Source organism: Phaethon aethereus (assembly GCF_964289735.1).
Source record: "Phaethon aethereus genome assembly, chromosome: 2".
Taxonomy (NCBI): Eukaryota; Metazoa; Chordata; class Aves; order Phaethontiformes; family Phaethontidae; genus Phaethon; species Phaethon aethereus.
The window spans coordinates 98395367-98415432 of NC_138582.1; the positions used below are offsets into that span (position 1 = coordinate 98395367).

A 20066-nucleotide genomic window follows, 5' to 3' on the forward strand; every position below is an offset into this window, starting at 1 on the left:
AATGAAAGATGTTGAGAACTGTTGGCAAAACTGACAGCTATATACATTTGTGTAATTAATACCTGTTTTCAAACCAAACCAATAACTGTTTAATCTAGTCAGGATGTAGTGGGTAAAATAAGTTTCTAATACATATAACGCTAAAGGTACTGTACATAAGAAAATGCATGAAATGCAGCACATTGTTTGCATCCCCTAACTGTGTACTGTATATATAGTCAGTTTATTATGAACTTCTGAAGTTCACTACTATTAATTTCATGCTTCCAAAGTATTTTAAAATTGCCATAGCTACTTGAATGTATACGGAAGAATATCTTAGTATAAAAACTTCTAGGAGCAAGCAGACAATTACAGCATAGGATACCTTAGTTCTTCAGAAAAAATAACGGTCCTGAAAATACTTTCATCCTCATGAGCAAAACCATTTCCAGCTGAAAAAGTTATTAAATTGCACTGAGCTCCTTATTAAATGTAGATAAAATACAAATCGGAACTAGAGAGCTGTTGTGTTTTTAGGCTCCGTGAGAGTTGCTGTGCTGGCTGCAGAGTTGGGTTCCCGTGCACCGGCTTCTCAGCTGTGCTTCCTTTGGGCTGGGAACACCACCACAGACCTCCTGGCAGTGCTGGTTGTATGGCTGCTACATGTTTTTGCTAAAGGGACTCTGCTTAGTTGAAACTATCCAAATAGGAGCCCTTAGCATAAGTTACGCAAAGCTCATGTGAGGAGCTGTGCAGGACAGTGACCTGCAGCAAAGGGATGGTGCTGTGTGACTGGGAGCGGTAATCTTGTCTACTGGCACAGCTGGAAGAGGAGCAGACATGTTCACATCCTTGGTTGGCTTTTGTAGTAACTTCTGAAGTATAGATCCCCCAAATCAAACTCCCTCCATCCTGCATTTTTACTGAGCTAAACCACCAAGTTCTTGTTTTCATAAGTTTACATGCTCTAGAGGTTATAGTCATGCTTTCAAGCTTTTCACTGCCACAGTAAAACTAGAATTACATTTAAAAGGAATACCTGTAAGTTAAGATTATTACTGACATCTGTAAAGTCAGAAGACCCAGAAATGAACAAAGTGGGATTAAAACCCACAAAAACATATCTATAATAATGCCTATGTGTTTGCTTTGTTTCCAAAATCCTCTACTGAACGTCTTATTTAATCCTCAGGTAAAGCTACTTGAGATTAATTCTGCCCAGCTCTATTTTCCTTTGTGGAATATTGTACCTATAAACATATAGTTGAACTGGGCTAACTACAGTCCCAAAGGCACGATGCATCAAAATCTACCCCGTGTAACCTGCTCAAGTTACTGAATTATATAAGGTATAAACCAGGACATATTCCCATTCCCTTGCCTTATGGGCATGGACCTGGAAGAAGCAGGAGATTTATGAGGGGTAGTGTTTATTGCATAATTATCACAGGATCACAGAATCATTAAGGTTGGAAAAGACCTTTAAGATCATCAAGTCCAACCATCAGCCCAACACCACCATGCCCACTAAACCATGTTCTGAAGTGAACCCAACATGTATGGGTAAACCCTGTGCTGGCTGCTGAAGAGACCAGCAAAGCTCCGCACGGGTGTAATGGTCCACTTGCCCAGACTCGCTGGACCCACTGCCAAGATTGGAGCCTTTGTATTTTAATTTCTCTTCAAAACTTGGAGCAAAGGAATCTGGCAAAGTCGTTTAGTGCTGAAGGTTAACGTATGTGTGTGCGTGTTTTCTTTCTGCTGCTCTCCACTCAGAAACTGGTAAGATGAGTCACGTTGCAGCCTGCGTTAACCACAGCCTTAAAAGTATATTACTCAATTTACAGATTTGTTCTTACAGTTTGGGTGAAGGAAATCTGCCTGTGTGTATTTGTACGTTAGAGAAATGGGTGGTTCTTTTTTCGCAGTCATTAGCTATACCAATTCTTGCCTAGTTGCTGCCCAAACTCATAGACTCTTTCCTGAACTATTTGTAGGGATGTAAGTGGAAAATGGGGAAGGAAAAGAAGGGGAGAGAAGGTGTTTGTAGTATGCTGCTGTGGATTAGAGAGTCCAGATCGCAGCTTCTAAGGTTTCAGCCTTAATCTTCCAACACATGCCAAGCATTTCAATTTCACTTCGAGGTCATTACCTGCATACAAAACAGTAACTGCTGTGTGAGGAATGCAAGTACAAAACTCAGTACAGGAAGCTTTTCAATTAGTTATGAGTATAATTCACTCTGGGGAAGAAATCTGAGGTTTTAGGTCAAAGCATGTGCTTAGAAAATCTAAAATCTGTACATTAAACTTAAAATCAAACAGATTTCAAGCTTATTAATAAATGCTTACCTTCTAGTTTATTGGTTTGATGCTTACAAGTAACTGTTGATTTAAGGAAGAAAAGTAAACCCAGAAAAATTCTAAAGGATAAGCATGTCACAATACCTAATATTATAGAAAGAAAACATGACTAGAAGACATTGCTTCAGTGGGTATGCTGGTCTTGCAATACATTTTGTGTTTTTTTGATTATGTCCAGTATTAGAAGATCAGCTTTCTTGGTAGAGGCTTTTCACACAGCTTTCTTCATCATTCGGGGACATCATCTGATAGGATCAGCCTAAGCTGACCTGTAAAATCAAGTGCCGTTGAGGTTGGGAATTTCCATGTGACATCACATCTACATGAGAGTGCTGCACTGCCGTGACTGCCACACCTGTCTGGACTGGTTTAATAACTGATTCTTAGAGCAAACAGCCATTAGAAAGATAGAGATCATGTGGAAAAGTATTATTTCCCTCAATGGTTAAGTATCAATGAGGTACAGCGCTGCCCTGTAGTGCATACATAGTTGACAAGAGGAAAACAGAGTTGCTGGCAAGGTCAGCTTCAACTGTCCGAGACCTGATATACATCACAGGCACCCATCACGTACCTCTTTCTAAAAAATGAATATCCTCATGACCTCAAGTTTCCAACAAGTGAAGCAGATGCTCCAAGTCTCTTTAGTTTTACTACTGTTTCAAAGGAGAAGCATCACTTCTTGCTTTGCATTAAATACGTTGTTTGGAATAACTATTTGAAGATACAACAATTTTTTACAAGTGAATGTGATAAATGCATTTGTTTTACAGGACAAGTTAGAAGTAGTATTTGTGGCACCTGCAGCTGATTTAACTGTTGCTACAGATGTCCTTAAAGACAGGTAAAATGGGAAGGTTCTATTCTCAAAAAAAAAAAAAAAAAAAAGGGAATAAAAACTAACTAGCAGACACAGAATAACTATTTGCCAGGAAAACGTGTTGTCTGGCAGAGGTGGCAAAGGAAATTATGGTAAATCTAGTTATTAAATATCTTGGAGAATTAAGGCGTTACAGAAAAAAAAGTAGCACCGAGAGACTTTCCCTTGGAAATCAGACTATAGCAAGAAATACACGTCTCTGTTTAAGTCTGTGTGATCTGTAAGTGCGATGAGGGAGCAAAGTGTGATAGGTGTGAGAGGTAAGCAAGGAAAATAGAAGAATTGCGAGTATTACTGGTTTTAAAGAAAATCCATCTATTTGAAATAACTTCTTTTAGGAAGATGCTAAGAAAGAAACCAGGAGGTGATGTCTGAAGATGTCCTTTGGTACTTTTCCCAGCGAGGTATAAAGCACCGTGTTATTTGAGGGCTCTAATTGAGTTGAACGCTCCCTTCATTCTGATTATGCACGTTTCTCCTTCGTAATTTAGACTCAGTTACCTGCTACTGCAGGTAACCTGAAGACCTGATCAACTGAATGTTGATCAAAATACATCCCACACTGGCTTATGTCAAGTGTAAGATCATTTCAGGTAACAAATTCTCAAACCTCTTCTAATTTTGGATTGATGAATGAAGTGTCATAGGAGTTTAATGGTCTTGCTTTGCTTTCTGCAACACAGATGCCCATGTTGCTGTGAGTATTTTGTTATTTAGCTCAGTATTGTTAATTTACATGACGACATTATTTCAACAATATTGTATCCTCCTCAATTAAATAACCACCTTATTGCATCCAATGAGAACTGCTGAGAATCACATTCGCAGCAGTGTCTTATCAATGCTCTTCATATTTGGAGGAGAAGCACTGAGCGGTGGGGGGATGCCTTTGTAAGAGGAAAAAGAGCACATGAACCCACAAATTTGCTGAAGACTAGGGGACTGGCATGGGTCTCTTGTTTTCAGCTGACAAGGATATTCCTTATCCTACTGAGTTGTTTGTTGTTGAGTATTTTTGATTGCTTGTAGCATGCATACCAAGTTTCAGCAAGACCTAAGGCTTAATGAGCCAGAATTCTGAACTACTTACACTCCTTTAAACTCATGAAAACACACCTGGGGGCAAAATGGGACAGTCCTGTGGTGCTTCCCTTCTACACCCATCCTTGTGACATTGTTCTCTGGCTTGGCGTTCAACTTTGCACCTTTCCATCAAAACTCTGATCTGAATTCTGCCATCTCCCAAAGGTGTCTGGCAAACAGACGGAAATGACTTCTTGCTTGATGAAAAATAAATTATTTTGTGGAAAAAAAAAAAGTATTAAATGTAGTCTTGAGGGGACATTTCTGTGATACCTGATTTGAAATAAAACTATGCTGGTAATTTAGTAAATGTAAAAGTGGGGAAAAAGTGGTGCTTTTCCCTCTAGGAGGGAGGGAATATCCCCCATAGCCTTATGGAGGATATTTCTGAGTTTTCCTTTTAGTTACTGTGAGCAAAATAACTCTCATCTACTCTTTTATCTTTCGACATTTTTTGCAGGTAGCGTTAAAATGCAGGCTTACAAAGTCTCCAGCAGTAAGGAAGAAATAACTGCATTAAAACCAAAAGGTTCTCAATAGCGCTTTTCATTGAAATGTGGAGCTACTGTTATTTTGCAGAGGAATAAAGCTAAATACTACTTTTTCTATTTCCTTGCACAAATTGCCTGTTTTTGAGCCAAGTTTCAAATGTGTTTCAGCACCAAGAAATCACAGGCTGTATCCCAGCTTTCAAAGAGGAGCATGAACATCCTGTGATGCTTCTGACACATATTGGAACAGGGTTAAAAAAAAAAAATCTTAAAGAGGATATATAACTGCCAGAAAAGAGCGCTCTGGGAATTGAAGAGAATGCCATAAAACTAGAGATGTGATATACTTGACTTGTCTGGTTTTGGGGATGGACTGATTCAGTGGTACCTTCTCATACCTCTTAGTCAACAAGCTTCCAGATAAAGCCAGTAGCTCCGGTATTTGAAGAGGCAAAATTTCCAAGGGTGCTCTTGAGGGTGGATCCAGAGTTTTCTAATGCCTTTTTCAATGGAAGGACCTCATTTGTGGGAGTAGATTTGGATTTCTTAAGTAACTCTCATAAAATAAGTTGTTTACTGTTTGGAAAGTGATGATAACTGCTGAAATTGAAGCCACCTGCATACAGGCAGGTTGGAAGACATCTCTCATTCTGCTGTTAGCAGCGGTAGAAGGTGGGAAGAAGAAAGGAACCTATAAACACTTTGCTAATCTGAACTGTTTTTTGATATGCTTGTTTTCTGATGTCTTTGATTTTTCTTTTTCTTCCATAAACTTGAAAAGATGGAGTTTTTGTCCGGCTTCGTGCATAGCCTTCTGTCAATATTAAAAGATACACCTCAGAAAGAAGTCTGGTCAAGATAAGAAGGTAATCCTAGGTAAGAAGGGCTGATTTTTAAGATTTTTAAGCCCCAGTTTAGTCTCTGGTGTAACAGCAAAACACTGAAATGCTACTCTAGGAAGGCACATAATCCTAAGAGCTGAGAGGGCAGAAGCAGCTGTTGCTATAAGCATTGCATGGGGTATTTTTCATACTAGACAAGCTTCTGCATTTGGGGAGGGTAATTTTGAGTAGCCAGTCAGTAGTGCAAATTGGTTAAGCTACTTACTACATAAAGAGATTTGAATAATAGATTGACAAGCGTATAAATATGAAAATAGACTTCATGGCTTCCCCCCGGAATTGCATGGACTATTGACAAACACTGAAAAAAATTAAACTGTGTACATAATAAAACACTGTTCTGCCACAAATACCAACTTCTACCAGATTCAGAACTCGCATGACCTCACAGCTGACCTTTTAAACTGCAACAGAAGTGGCTTGGCTGGCTGCAGCCAGCAATTGGAGAGAAAGCCAGTGTGGATAGTACTACTCAGAACCGCCTTACCAAAAGATGTGCCAATTCCCTGACATGGAAATCACCCTCGACAACTTTGCCAACCATTTATTCCCTGCCAGTTTGAAGGCACTTTGCTTTTTGGAATGGTTTTATCCATGCTCACAGCAAAATGCAAGTAACTCTTTACTTCAAGCTGTCTGTGAAAATGCATGTGTGATATAGAGAAACAAAGAAACAGAATCCGATGTGTTTTCCAAAGTGTCACTTGAGAACACAAAACAACATTTGAAAAGGAAAATATCTGCTTGTTCTGTTAACTGGTCCTTATTTTTTTTTTTTTTCTTCCATTTCTCCCTTAAATCCTTCAGGGCAAACTCCTGGATTTCCAATGCTAATTCATGTTTTGGATTTCCATCATGATTAAAGTAGGCTGGGTGAGGAGAGGAAAGGAAATGACACTTGATTTTTCAAGTTTAATAAGGAAGACAAAAAGAGAGTATGGAATTTCTCTTATGTCTTCTCCTCCAAAACAGTTCTAAATTTACCTCTTTTAAGACCCTAAATTAGGCTAATGAACTCCAAGGACACCTCTTCTGAAAACTGTATGGAACCCCAATAATAGAGCACAGTCTGCTGGCACAGGTTAAGAGGGTGCAGAAGTTAATTAGCTTCCTTCCTCCGTTAACCCCGCAGCAGGCATCCTAGAGTTTAATCCACATATAACTGGAATTTTAAATCTCAAAACTCTTATACCCATTATACCATGGAAACACCCAGACTGATGCTTTTCTCAAAACAAAATAAAAATGCTAATGACTGTGCTGCATGGTAAGGCACCAATGACACAAAATGTCCGTAAACTGCATCAGTTTTTGTCACACAGGGGAAATTAAAACAGCTGTAGAATTTCCTCATGTGTGTAAGTTACTCCCCCCGTTAGGTTGCTGTACCACATTGTGTTTGCTAGCTGCAAAGTGTCATGAATGGTAACTACTGAGCAGCGTACTTTACGGGGCTTTTAAGAACTAGGGAAAGACTGGTTTTGTTGAGCTTCCTTATGCTTGGTTTTAGGATATTTATTTAAAATTGGCCACCCTACTTCCAATTTCCATTTCTTGCTGTGTTTGGCTTTCAAATGACACAGAATATGAAGTACTTCTTGTTTCATTTCCATAGCTGTCCTTCTGAGGGGGGGGGGGGGAAAAATCTTCCCAACAGTGATGAAAACAATCTTAATTTTTTATTCTCTAATTACACATCTTCATATAGAAATTTCTGCCACATGGGGTTTATTTCCTTCGGTTTGGGACATCTGACCTTTACCATTTTATCATGGTCAGTTTTGACTGAGGAAGAGTAAATGCAATACAGTTTAAAAGTCATTGGCTTAATGAACTTAATATTTTAAAAAATCACTCAGTTGCTGTTAGGTTGACATCAAATCAGAGTACTTTCAGTATGAATGCCAATATAATGTTGTCATATTCTTGAAGATGTAAAGAGTTGCCTCTTACCCTCCTAGATCTGAGCATAACTAGCCCTCAAAAAAAAGAATGTTTTTTGCTGTTACTTCAGTAGATAAGAAGCCCCACAGAAGACATATTCACTTAATTTCATATTGAACTCTACTTGTCAGCTGTGCAGCAGTCCTGTGGGTAAAGATGCAGTCACTCAGATACTGTGGCCGATGTATTTAGCATATGATAAGGCAAGCCATGGGGGATGTATGCAGATAATAGATTTACCAGCTCAGCTGTTGCCAGGTGCTTACAAATTGCTTGATAAATTTGATATGCTTGAAGTCTGAAGTGTGGCATTTATAACGTGGCAGAGCTGCAGGCCCCAGTCTCATACTTTCTTGCCTCTTTCTGGCATGCAAGCATCAGGAAAAATTTCTACTTGATGTGATTCTGTTAATTTACACTTGAAGCTTGCTTAGGTCAGGGAATAAACCAGCCCTTTATATTTACTGGAGTAAACTAATACCCCCCCCCCCAATACTGCTATAGTTTTTTTCCCAACTTTTAATTGAGTCAGGTGTTCAATTTTAAAATGTTTGCATCTGATTAACTTTTTTCTTTAATAAAATTAAGAGATGTTATTAAACTAAATGAATGTAAAATCAAATGCCTGATGGACAACAGGAGTCTGTTTCTTTTCACAGGTCAGACTACTTGTAATGAAGATACAATGATCAGTCTTAAAGAATCAAAAGATCTTCTTAGAGATGAAAGGGATCAACACCAAGGGCAGCATGCAGGTTTTGATAAGCAGGTGTCTATAACTAACTATGCAAATGAAACACTGGACTCTTATTTCAGGTCCTGGAAGGTTTTTTTTAATCAAGACCCATCCCTGTAAACATTCAAGGTCAGGCTGGATGGGGTTCTGAGCAACCTGATCTAGTTGAAAATGTCCCTGCTCATTGCAGGGGGGTTGGACTAGATGATCTTAAATGTCCCCTTCAACCCAAAGATTCTATGATATTATTCTATGTGCAAAAGGCTTCAGCACATCTTCCTGAGTTTCTATGCAAGTACTAATGTCCCTTTGTCTGTTCTAAATGTGGTTTCTGAGCATATTTTCTCACAGCTTATTAATTCTGTATCATCTGGCATGACCCTGGCTTGCTGCCTTGGTTCTGGATGGCAGGGCTGCTGGTCTGCTGCCTTTTCGCTCCGATAGAGCTGGAGAGATCTTGTTGGCAGTGGGTGCTGTAGCACTGGCTCCCATGTCAGTCATGGATTTGTGCTGGATTGATCTCTGTCTACAGAAAATGTTCTCTTCCAGTTTGTGTGTCTGTGTTCAGGGGCTGGAACATTGTCTTTGCAATACTCTTTTTCAGGAGGTGCTCAGGGCAATTAAAAAATACTAATGGACAATGAGGCAGGATTTTGTTTCGGCTACTGCCAACAAAGAGGAGACATTGGTTGCTGTCTAGGGTCCTTTCTGTATGTCCTGCAATCAATGTATGCCCACATCAAGCATCCTACCCTGATATGGTGGCCATGATGCTTATGAATGCTTAGAAGAATTAGGTGTCTGTCTTCACTGATTTCAGATTACACCGGTTATCAAAGTGTCTTAAGGAATTTAAAAGATATTCTAGCTCCTGTCTATATAACCCCTCTGCAAGTGGATTATTGTAGAGGTACAGATATTTGAAGCTATTAAAAACAGCTTCGCACCGTCCTCATGTTTGTGCTTACCTTAGTGTTACCTAGCCTCTTTGTAAGTATTAGTTGCCATGCACTATGCAAGCTTACACACTCTCTTACTCCTTAAAAGTGGGATTTGACCCCATGGAAAAATACAGTGACAAATCAAAATTTATAATCGGTTTAAAGTTCAAGGGTGCAGCCAAATCCTGAGACAGTGTAACTTGACCTAGATTCACTGAGTAAGTAGAGCTGCAGTGAACTACATAAACAGAAGAACCATCCCACTGTGGTTGCCCTCATACAGTGGGGATGCCACGGGAACACTTAAAGCCTGATGAAAGCTGCAGTTTGCAGCTTCAGCAAAATGAAGTTTTAAAAAAAAAATTTCCTTATGTTACTTTCTACAAATAATAGTGATTGAACACCCATGACGCTGAGAAAACTCTCTCAGTTGAGTTGAAGAGACATTAGCAACATACACCTGCTTATTTCTATGCCACTAGAAGAGGGAGTGCTAAAATACTGTTCCCACTACTTGGCTCAAAAATCTTTATTTGTCATACATTTGCTCCTGATACCTTTGGTACTATCCTCCCATATACATGCGTCCCCCCACCCACAAGCTCCAGGTCCATCTAGACATTGATGTGCTGTAACTTTTAACCCTGCATTAGTGTCATTGCAACAGTTTTCATCAAAAGTTCAGGTTTTAGATTCAGTAGCTGATGTTCCAAGGACACTCTTTCAAACTTGTAGAGCCAGAGCAAACTTCAGCCTTTATACCCCTTTAAGGATTTTCCCAAATTGGCCATTCTCCCCCTGAATGCCTGTATGTATGAGTAACAAGGCTTGGTAAATCTCAGCGACTTTTCAAAGCTAAGGTTATTGGAGATACAGAAGAGCAAAACTTGCTAATAGAAACCCACATGTAGCTCTGAATGGTGATTTCTGGATCTTGCTGCCAGCAGTTTCCAGAATGATTTCAAGGTTAATTAAACAGCTCTAAGAACCAGAAATAACAGATTAAGGGTAGGTCTCAGCTATCATTTCCAATAGTACAAATACAAAGTTGCCAATGCCTGTACCATCAACAAATTTTTCCCTGATTTGCACCAGCATATCCATCTCAGTCCTGAAAGGAGTCAAAATCAAATATTTTAACTGGTTCATGCTATTTTAACTTACTCTCCAGCTGACTCAACACTCCTGAGCACCTGGATGTTAGCTGTACCAGTTACTGATAAATAATGCCCATTACCTTCTGCAACACCAGGTGTCTTTGTAACTGCCTTCACTATAACATGAGGAAGACATTATCAACGGCTGGTATTAATTTAGGCTTTGTGCAGTTACGGTAATTTAGTCATATATTTTGTGTTTATGTTCCACCCTACATGATAAGAAATAGGAATTCAATAATGTAGTGGAAAGTCATTCTGGGGGTCCTAGACAGCATAAACTACTGCACTATTTCTGGTCTTTTTCAATAGGATCTTTTCATAACTATGATCCTAAGTCTGAGTTGATTGCAAAGAGACTAAATAGGAAGCAGATTCAGGCGGACAGCAAATGGATACATGACTGCTAAGAAGAGGACTCAAGTTAATTCATGGAAAGACTATTTGAATATTATGCATGTGTGAATTGCTGGGGGTGGGATTATTCCAAATTGATTTTTATGCAAGGAAGGCAGAATTTACTGTATCTGATGCAAAGACATTTGAAAAACAAGTATTTTTGTTGTTAAATCATATGAAACAAAAACTAGGTTCTGTTGTTAGTTATGTCCCAAGCTTCATTCCCAACCAATACAACAAGCTTGGACAAGTTATTCAGCCCCACTGTACCTCAGACTTTAAGACTGCAAAATACCTGTATGATACTGTCCTACTTTGTAAGGTCAGCATTACACTTAACACATTACTGTTTATAAACAGGATGAGCTCCTTTGGGGAGGTTACTATGACTGCAAAGACATGATGCGCTATAGGGAAATGGTCCTGATGGCTAAACAGGTGACTGCATTGTTCCACTTTAACTCTCTTACATGCTAAACTGGAATCTAAAACTCTATTGTTCATTCATTACAGAGGGAAAAGAAAAAAAAAAGTGTTCCACTACAGACTGTATGACTAACACCAGAGCTTCTTTTAACATGCCGTCGGGGATGGTCTGTTTATGTAACATGCTCAAACGCACCTCGCAATGGAGAGAAAGGCACCTGCTGGGAGCGGGGAAGGGCGGTGGGGCTGTGGGCGCACCCCTCGCCCCCCCACACCCACCCCGCCGCCTGGGGAACTGGTACGCACGGGGGCTGCACGGCACTTGCCCCCTCCACCCGCGACCCCGTTCCTCCATTTGCCTGTCCCCCCACGCCTCTCGGCCCCCGCCGCGTTGTGTGCACGGGGCCCTCTCCCGTGTCGGGGCCTCCCCCGAAAAAGCACGCCCCGAACCTGACCCATAGGAGCCCCGGGAGGGGGATGCAGGGCTGCGAGCGGCCTGGGGAGCGGGGCAGGGCAAGGGAGCAGAGGAGGGCAGGGCCCCCGGTGGCGGCCGGGCGACACTCACCATGGCGGCGGGGCGGTGGCGGCGGCGGCTGCGAGGCGCTGTCCAGGGTACCGGCTGGCGCGGCTCTGCCGGCGCTGCCCGCCGCCCCCCCGCTATAAGGCACCGCCTCCTACCCGGCTCCGCCGCGCCCGCCCCCGCCGACGGCCAACGGGGCGGGAGGTGCCGGCTCCCGGCGGCATGGCACGGCACGGCACGGCACGGCATGGCGGCCTGGTGCGCTGGGTTCCTCTGGGTCCCCGCCGCGCATCGAGAGGGGGAGGAGGGCGAAAAGGATCGGGAGATGGTGGTGAGCAACTGCAGGGAGGTGGGAATGCGATGGCTGAGCAGGGGAAGAGGTTAAAGACGCTGTTCCACAACTGCCCTAAGGCGTCACTGTGGATGGTGGCCATTGGCTTTTGGCAAAACCGTTGGGAAAGTTCATTTCAAAGGGGTCTCCATTGACAGGCCGCTTTGGGAGCGGACAGGGCACTGGCGGGCTACTGTGATCCTGGCGTGACTCTATGGAATTGCACAGAGGGTTCAGTCTATAGCCCAGACCCATATTTAGAATCATAGCATAGTTTGGGTTGTAAGGGACCTTCAAAGGTCATCTAGTCCAACCCCCATTTTTGCAGGTGAAGCCTGAATCCTCCACACACCGTGCCAAAGTGAGGTCAGTGTCACCCTACCACCTAACTGTGGTATCTCCCTGGAGATCCATCTATTAGGGAGGAATTGATAAGCAAATGTTTTTTTAAGTTGGCTAGGGAAGAGGCAAAGAGCTGCTGACCCTGTCACAACTCTGACACCAATGTAAAACAGAAAAAGGTCAGGGAAGAGGAGAAGCTTTGTGTTTGGTGGAAAAAGCACAAAATTTCATGCCTTCAAAATTTTTGTTCTAAATGCTAACAAAGCCTTGTATCTCCTATAAAACATTTATTTAAACTATCAACGCTTATTGAAAATGTCTGCTGCTTTTCCCCTGCTTTTAATAAAGCAGTCTTTGGTATGTGAAATCAAAATAATCTTTCTTAATATATTAAAATTCTTCATTATAATTTTATTTTCTAAATGAAAACTTGTCAAAAATGACATGTTCATACATGTGCTCCCGCTGCTGCCCTCTCAGTCCTGTCTGTTCATAGGTTTGTTGACCAGTGCTCAGAGAAGTCTTTCCCAGTTTCAGTGGCAGAAGCAGTGGCAATAAACTAAGGGGACCACATGTGGTGCAGGATAGGTAGCATCTTCACAAACCAAAGCGTACTTGATGTATAGACAGGCTGCATTTGTCCAAAATGTAGTGCTGATGTTCTAAACCTCAAGACTTCCTTCCTGGTAGGCTTTGTCCAGGTACTGCTCCACCCCTTCCTTTCTCTTGGATCTAGATGCAGATACGCCACAGGCTGTGAGAATGGCTATCTTCCCAGGGCTGCCTGCCTGCCTGCCCAGAAATGATACTGTCAGAAGCTTTGAGTGAAAGCGCATCTTCATGTAACTTCTAACCCACTTTTATAGATGCAAACTTGTTTGCTTGAACTTACAAATTCTGGTGTGTTAGTCTACACTGAACTGCCATAATTCCAGAGGCTGACCTGCCACCCTTTCCTCTAATTCATCTTTTTGATAGGTTATTAATCTGATTCTTTATGTGTTACTACAGGCCATCTCGAAATATCGAAGAGAAATACTTTTTGATAAATGTTCTGTCCCCAGAGAGGTTGTTCCCTAAGCAGAAAATTGTCCTCTTTGTCCAAGAGATTACTCTTCAGTTGCTGTAGAACGAGGAGCAGTTTGGAAGATAACTGGCAGAGAAACACAGTAGTGACTCAGTGCATTGGAATGCTTCAGACTCACAATTTTTCTTCCAATTTCTTTATAGTCCAAACAGGCTGAGGTTAGTGTGTCAAGACAAATCCAGACCTAAGAGCATGGTAATACAAAACAGTTTTTGCTTATTCTTGTTTTTCTTTGTCTAAAACAGAAAGGAAACATATGTTCAAGTTTGGTAAAAATGTAACATTTCTAGTTTCTTGAGCTCCTTGTACCTGACACATTATATTAATACTAATTAATGTAGTTTCCTTCTATAGTAGCAATTTTATTTTTTATCAAAACAATAATGTCTCCAATGAAGACACATGCAGGAAGTAAATAGGATTTTGGTGGCATCTAAAAGAAGCTGTAATAGTATTACGGGTATTTTTAACACTTATCTAATGACCTGAATTTGGAGATTTAAGGGCTGTGGCAGGATTTGGATTCATCTGTTTGTATGGAGGGCGATGCCATGTGTTTAGTTGGATCCCAAGCATCGAGTGCAGCACACCTCTGCCATGCAGATTAGCTTTGAGTGGTTGTTGAACAGCACATTGTACTGGAGAGGAAAGGCAGAAAAATAAGTCAACATGTGGACAAATGGAATTGCTTAGTTCCAGCTGAAATTCCCTGGAAACAAGGGGAGTAAGTGGAGGCAATTGAAACAGCACTTCATTCTGGGGTGATGCTGTTACACAACAGCTACTGTTCACAGTGAAATGCCACAGGGAGTTAGCTTGAGTCCTGCCGGTATAGGGACCTACTCAAGCAGCCAGTTGCCCAGTGCTGTGTCCAGTCAGGTTTTGAATATCTCTGCATCTTCAGAAAAGCACCTTTGAGTTGCAATGACTTTGGAGTTGCCACATGCCACTGGGTTTGCTGCTTAGCAGGAAACAGGGTGGACAAGGTAGCACTGATCAGCCAGCTATTGGAGACTCTCAGCTCCTGCTAAGTTTCAATCAGTAGGATGAAGTTTTAGTTTGGAAAAGAAAAGTGAAATCAGACATGTCTCCCATTACCAATCACTGGTCTTGATCATGATCTCCTCCAAAACTTGAAATTTAAATTCAGGACCTGCCTGTTTCACCAAAGTGTCCTGTCAGTAGCATCTGTCCAACTCATTGGCAAAGTGTCTCTTCTTTCCCTGAGCAGCTAGCTCAGATGAAAGATTATCTTTCTTCTGTTATCCATTCATTTCCTAATTTTATTGGCACAGGACAATGGTTAAGTACCTAAAGATCTCGGTTCTGCTAGTGACAGCATGGGGAGTTACGAGGTCAATGTGACAGAATTTTTGTTAGCTCTCAGTGAGTGCTTTAGAATTGCTAGTAATAAAACTGCATTAAACAAATCTAAGTAAACAGGCTAAAGTGAAAAGACTTTGTAATTTATCAAAACAGATTTGAAGGTTTGTCCTTTTGCTGATTTTGGCTGAGACAGAGTTAATTTTCTTCACAGTAGCTAGCATGGGGCTATGTTTTGGATTTGTGCTGAGAACAATGTTGATAATACAGAGATATTTTCGTTACTGCTGAGCAGGGCTTACACAGAGTCAAAGCCTTTTCTGATTCTCACACCGCCCCACCGGCGAGCAGGCTGGGGGTGCTTGGGGAGCCGGGAGGGGACACAGCTGGGACAGCTGACCCCAACTGACCAAAGGGATATTCCATACTGTATCTCGTCACGCTCAGCATATAAAGCTGGGAGAAGAAGAAGGAATGGGGAGATGTTCAGAGTGATGTCATTTGTCTTTCCAAATAACCGTTACGTGTGATGGAGCCCTGCTTCCCTGGAGATGGCTGAACACCTCCCTGCCAATGGGAAGTGGTGAATGAATTCCTTGTTTTGCTTTGCTTGCATGCACAGCTTTTGCTTTACCTATTAAACTGTCTTTATCTCAATCCACAAGTTTTCTCACTTTTACTCTTCCGATTTTCTCCCCCATCCCACCGTGAGGGAGGGAGCGAGTGGCTGTGTGGTGCTTAGTTGCCAGCTGGGGTTAAACCACGACATTCCTCTTGTTCTTCTCTGGTATGGTTAGTTCTTTCTATAATGTAATTTTTTCTCTGCTTTTCATTTTTGAAACTATAGCTGTGTAATATGTCTGTACAGCTAAAGCTAAAACTTGTATTAAATTGCCAGATGTGAGCACATAACATAAAAACTAAGCCACAACACACACATGCTGGAGGAAGTATTGAACTGAGCAATTGCACAGCTTTGCAGGTTTTGTAATAAATACGATGTTTTAGCACCCTCTTTTGGAACAAATTAATACTGCTGGTACTTTCTCTTAAAGGCTTTGCTAAAGCTGGAAAGCAATTGCAACGTGTCCAGGAAAAGTCCTTGGCTGCAGTCACAGATACAGTTTAGTTATGTAGTTTGGTATTCTATAAATGCACATAAATAGATTTTTCTCATCCCTCTTATGCTTATCATTTTTATATAAATGGGCTGTATTGTTCATTTATGTCAGCCAAGAACTGGGAAAAGACTGACCGCTCCGAACCAAAAACTGAAGCTGAGTTGTTACAGAAGACAGTAGTTAGATGTGCCATTCCTCATCGTCTGCATGCTGTGAATTGTGAATGAACCTGAATGATCGCCCTCATACCCGCTGGTATTTAGTGTTAGGGTAGCTAACAGAGGTCCCAATTTGGGATCAGGGTCTTGCTGTGTTGAGACCTACGCCAAAGAGCTCACAGTGTGATGTGTAACGGTGTAACGCAGAGGGAAAGAAGTGGAAGGAAGCTGCTCTCTGTACTCCTGCCTGGGAAAGAGAAACATATTAATGCCGAAAGAAAGGTAGCAGGGGAAGGTCACCAAATATATTCTGAATAGAAGAAAGGGCTACACTTTGCCCCTTCTGCATGAACTATCACTACCTGGCTAGCTTCTGGGGTACAAGTGACAGGCAGTCAAGCTCCTATATGTTGTTTTAGCTCCAGTAGTTGGTATGGTCGCTGGTTACCTTCAAAGATATTGTATGTGCTAATAGAAGGATTAAAAAATTAGGACACCGTAGAACAAAAACTGCTGGGATTACTTTAACTTGCTCTTCTTGTGCGCATTCATTTTAATAAGCCTTATTTACAATAATAGCCTTTGGCAAGCCTCCTGCTTCATGAATGCATGGTGCAGATGATAACAAACAGGAGACCATGAATGATGCAAGGGTCTGGAAAAGGAGAGAAGATAATCTTGTTAAAGTGTCTGAAATTCCTTTTCAGGACTCGAATACACTCCTTATAACATAATTTCCATGTGGTTACAGGAGATCATTTAAATATCTTTTTTCTACAGCTAGTCAATGATTTTATTCCTCCTTCTGCTGTCTGCCTCAGGGTAGCTGAGTGTAGATTCGTCCAAGTGCTGAGCACTTACAGCTGCACCTGACATCAGCGAAAGCTATGCTATAAATAAATGCAATGGAAACATGAGATTTTCCGCATATACCAGCTAAAAAGGAGACCAAAATGAGCACATTGAAAATCAGTTGATACTTCAAATGTATATTTCAGCCTCAATCCTCTCCATGGCGAAGGAGGGGTGATAACACCCCTCACCTTGTCTTGCTTACGCAAACACTAGTTAACCGACTGCTGTGAAACAACTGGTTAGTCTAGATGCATCAGCTCTCACACCCTGAAAATACGGCTTGTGCCCTCAGCATCTGCATCCCTCTTCCCCGGCGCTAGCCTTTAGTGCTCTTATTCACAGCGTTGCATGGCCTTGCTGCTCTGCGGAAGCGTGTCAAAGGCTGCTGCTTTGAGCCGGCGCGTGCTCTCGCGCAGTGTTTGGCAGAGGCCCTCTAAACGCCTGCTCACCAGCCTTGTGCTGCAGTCCCCTTTGTTGCTTGATGACCCAACCATCCGCTTTCCTCCACCCCCAAAACATATCGTAATGTGTACGTGGTTGTACACACTGAGAAAGATGGTACGAAAACTTTGAGCGTCATGGGAAAAAGTATTAAATGTAGGGTATTGATAGTATGCAGCAAGCAAGTGTTGCAAAATAATGAATAAAAAGACCATAATGACATCATCAGTGAGTTTTTCCATCCTATTCAGGGAACGGATGAGGTATATCCAATTCTGTAACTCTATATTGCACATATACACATAAGGAACTGGATAGAACAAGCTTAGACTCGTATAAACAACCTTATTTCTGAACTTAGTGATTAGAAAACCTCATCTGTCCAACACTAATCTTTTTTTCTTTTGTGTGACTTCACAGGCTTTTGAAAAATAACAACACCCACATCGTAGCTCACTTATCCCAAACACATTGTCATTGCTATCAGTACAGATTTCTGGCACATTAGCACATGAAACGATGTCTAGCGGAAAGGATGTGTATATGTTCATATAATTTAACTTTGGTCTGAAGTAAAGTCTTAGGTAACTTACATGTAATGTTATGTTCAGGTTTTTTTATTCACATGGAAATCTGTATATATGTTTCAATTGACACAATGTATTCCACGTGGTCCAAAGAAAAGGAAAAACATGGTAACAAAGATTGTATTCACCAAATGGAGGAGGAAGTGTTTCTCCTTGTATCTCATGGCTTGGCTAGAGTGTAACTAACTAACTCCCACAGTTACCCCTTGCCTATGCTTGTGGGGTTTGAACTTCTATCTCCTATTTAAGTGCTTCTGCCATTAAGGTAGAAAGTCTTTTTCACTTGCTTGTCGTCTGTCCTGAGGACAATTTCAGTAGTTCATCCATACTGGCCTTCAGCAGTCTCAGGCCAACAAGACCAGAGGGAGTCTGGAGCAAGGAAAACTGACCCTCAGTGGAGGAGGACCAGGTTAGGGAGCACTTAAACAAAATGGAAATATGCGAGTCCAAGGGGCCTTGAGAGGTTGTGTCCATGGGTGCTGAGGGAGCTGGTTGATGACACTGTGAGGCCAGTCTCAATTATCTTTGAAACACAGTGGTGACTGGGAGAGGTTCCTGAAGACTGGATAAGACCAAGAATTTCTCCTATCTTCAAGAAGGGCAAGAAGGAAGATCTGGAGACCTACAGGCCAGTGAGCCTCACCTCAGTCCCTGGAGAGGTGAGAAAATCCTCCTGGAAATCATCTCCAAACACATGAAGGTCAAGAAGGTGATTGTGAGTAGTTAAGATAGAGTTATGAATGGGAAATCATGCGTAACTGAGCTGATGGTCTTCTACAACAAGGTGGCTTGGTGGATGAGCTAGAGAAAGGACACTTTCTTTACATTCTAGAGAAAGGGACACTTAAATAAAATTAAGGTTTTCCAAACTGAACATACATTGATTAAAAGGCCCTCTACCTGTGCAGTGTAATATGAGAAATCTGATTGCTACCTGTTTTCATCTTTATTTCCTAGTATATTGCCCTGGATATTATCATGTGTATTTTATCATGTACATCCATGATCCATGTATATATATATATCTCCATGATCTATATACATGGATCATATAAATTTATCACTCCAAAATGACATCATTCCATGATAATTCTTTCCTCAGTTACGAATGCTGGGTGGTTCTGCGATGCTTGGGGATGTGATCTGAATTAATCAACTACTATTAGTAAAACAGTTTGGAACCACAGAATGATGTATATGAAATATTTTAACAACCCTAAGATGTGACAGGAATGAGAAAGTGGTGGTCCCATACACAGAGAACTTAGTCTAACTGTAGATGGTAGGTAAAAAAATCAGAGAAACAGAACAGTGTAGCTAGGAGGGACCTTAAATATTTTTCAAAAGTTAATATGGTAGCAACTGTTACTGGTTTGCTGTTTGTTTGCAATACAGAAAAAACCTTGCTTAAGTATGTGTAACAACTGCTTGGGCTAGAATTAGAGTGACATTTAAAGATTGGGATACATATCAAAGTGCAAAGTTATTGAGAAATAACAGAAAACATGTTTCAAACTAAATGATGCTTGCAAAAGACATGCTGAGTGGGTTACGCAGAGTATGAACAGGGCCGGGAACGTTGGGGGAAAAGGCTAGGAATGGAAAGAGAGAACTCTGGTTCGACTTGGTGAAGTGACAGAAAATTTAACGATGTGAATGGGGGACCGCATGTGCAGGTAGTTTTGGTTTAGAGGTATCTTGAAAGGAGGTGGCATGTGGCATGCTCAATGAGCAGGAAAACCAAGAATTTTTAGGTTCATTTAAAAGGGGAGATTTTGAAAAAATCCATTGAAGAAACACAAAGGAGAAATGGATTAACTTTCTCTGACGTCTCACTGCAACGGCGACATCTCCATGGGAAATTAGGCTTCTGTAGTAGGGGACTTAAACACATATTCTCAACAGTTGTAGAAATATTAACCAGCGTCTCTTACACTACAAAGGGAAGTTAATAACCTTATTCCAGTGCTAAAGGCAAAGTCTGTATCAGAATCAAG

The 20066-nt window shown here is 41.3% G+C and overlaps 1 protein-coding gene across 1 annotated transcript in view; it reads right to left on the bottom strand.

Annotated features, from left to right (window-relative positions):
- ELOVL2 (ELOVL fatty acid elongase 2) overlaps positions 1-12073 on the bottom strand; it is a gene marked incomplete at both ends in the record, with an annotated part of 51369 nt that extends 39296 nt beyond the window's left edge. The window contains one exon of the mRNA XM_081996458.1: positions 11870-12073. Within this exon, the coding sequence (XP_081852584.1) occupies positions 11870-12073 (204 nt within the window). The remainder of the gene's footprint in view (positions 1-11869) is intronic.
- Between the last annotated feature and the right edge of the window lie 7993 nt (positions 12074-20066).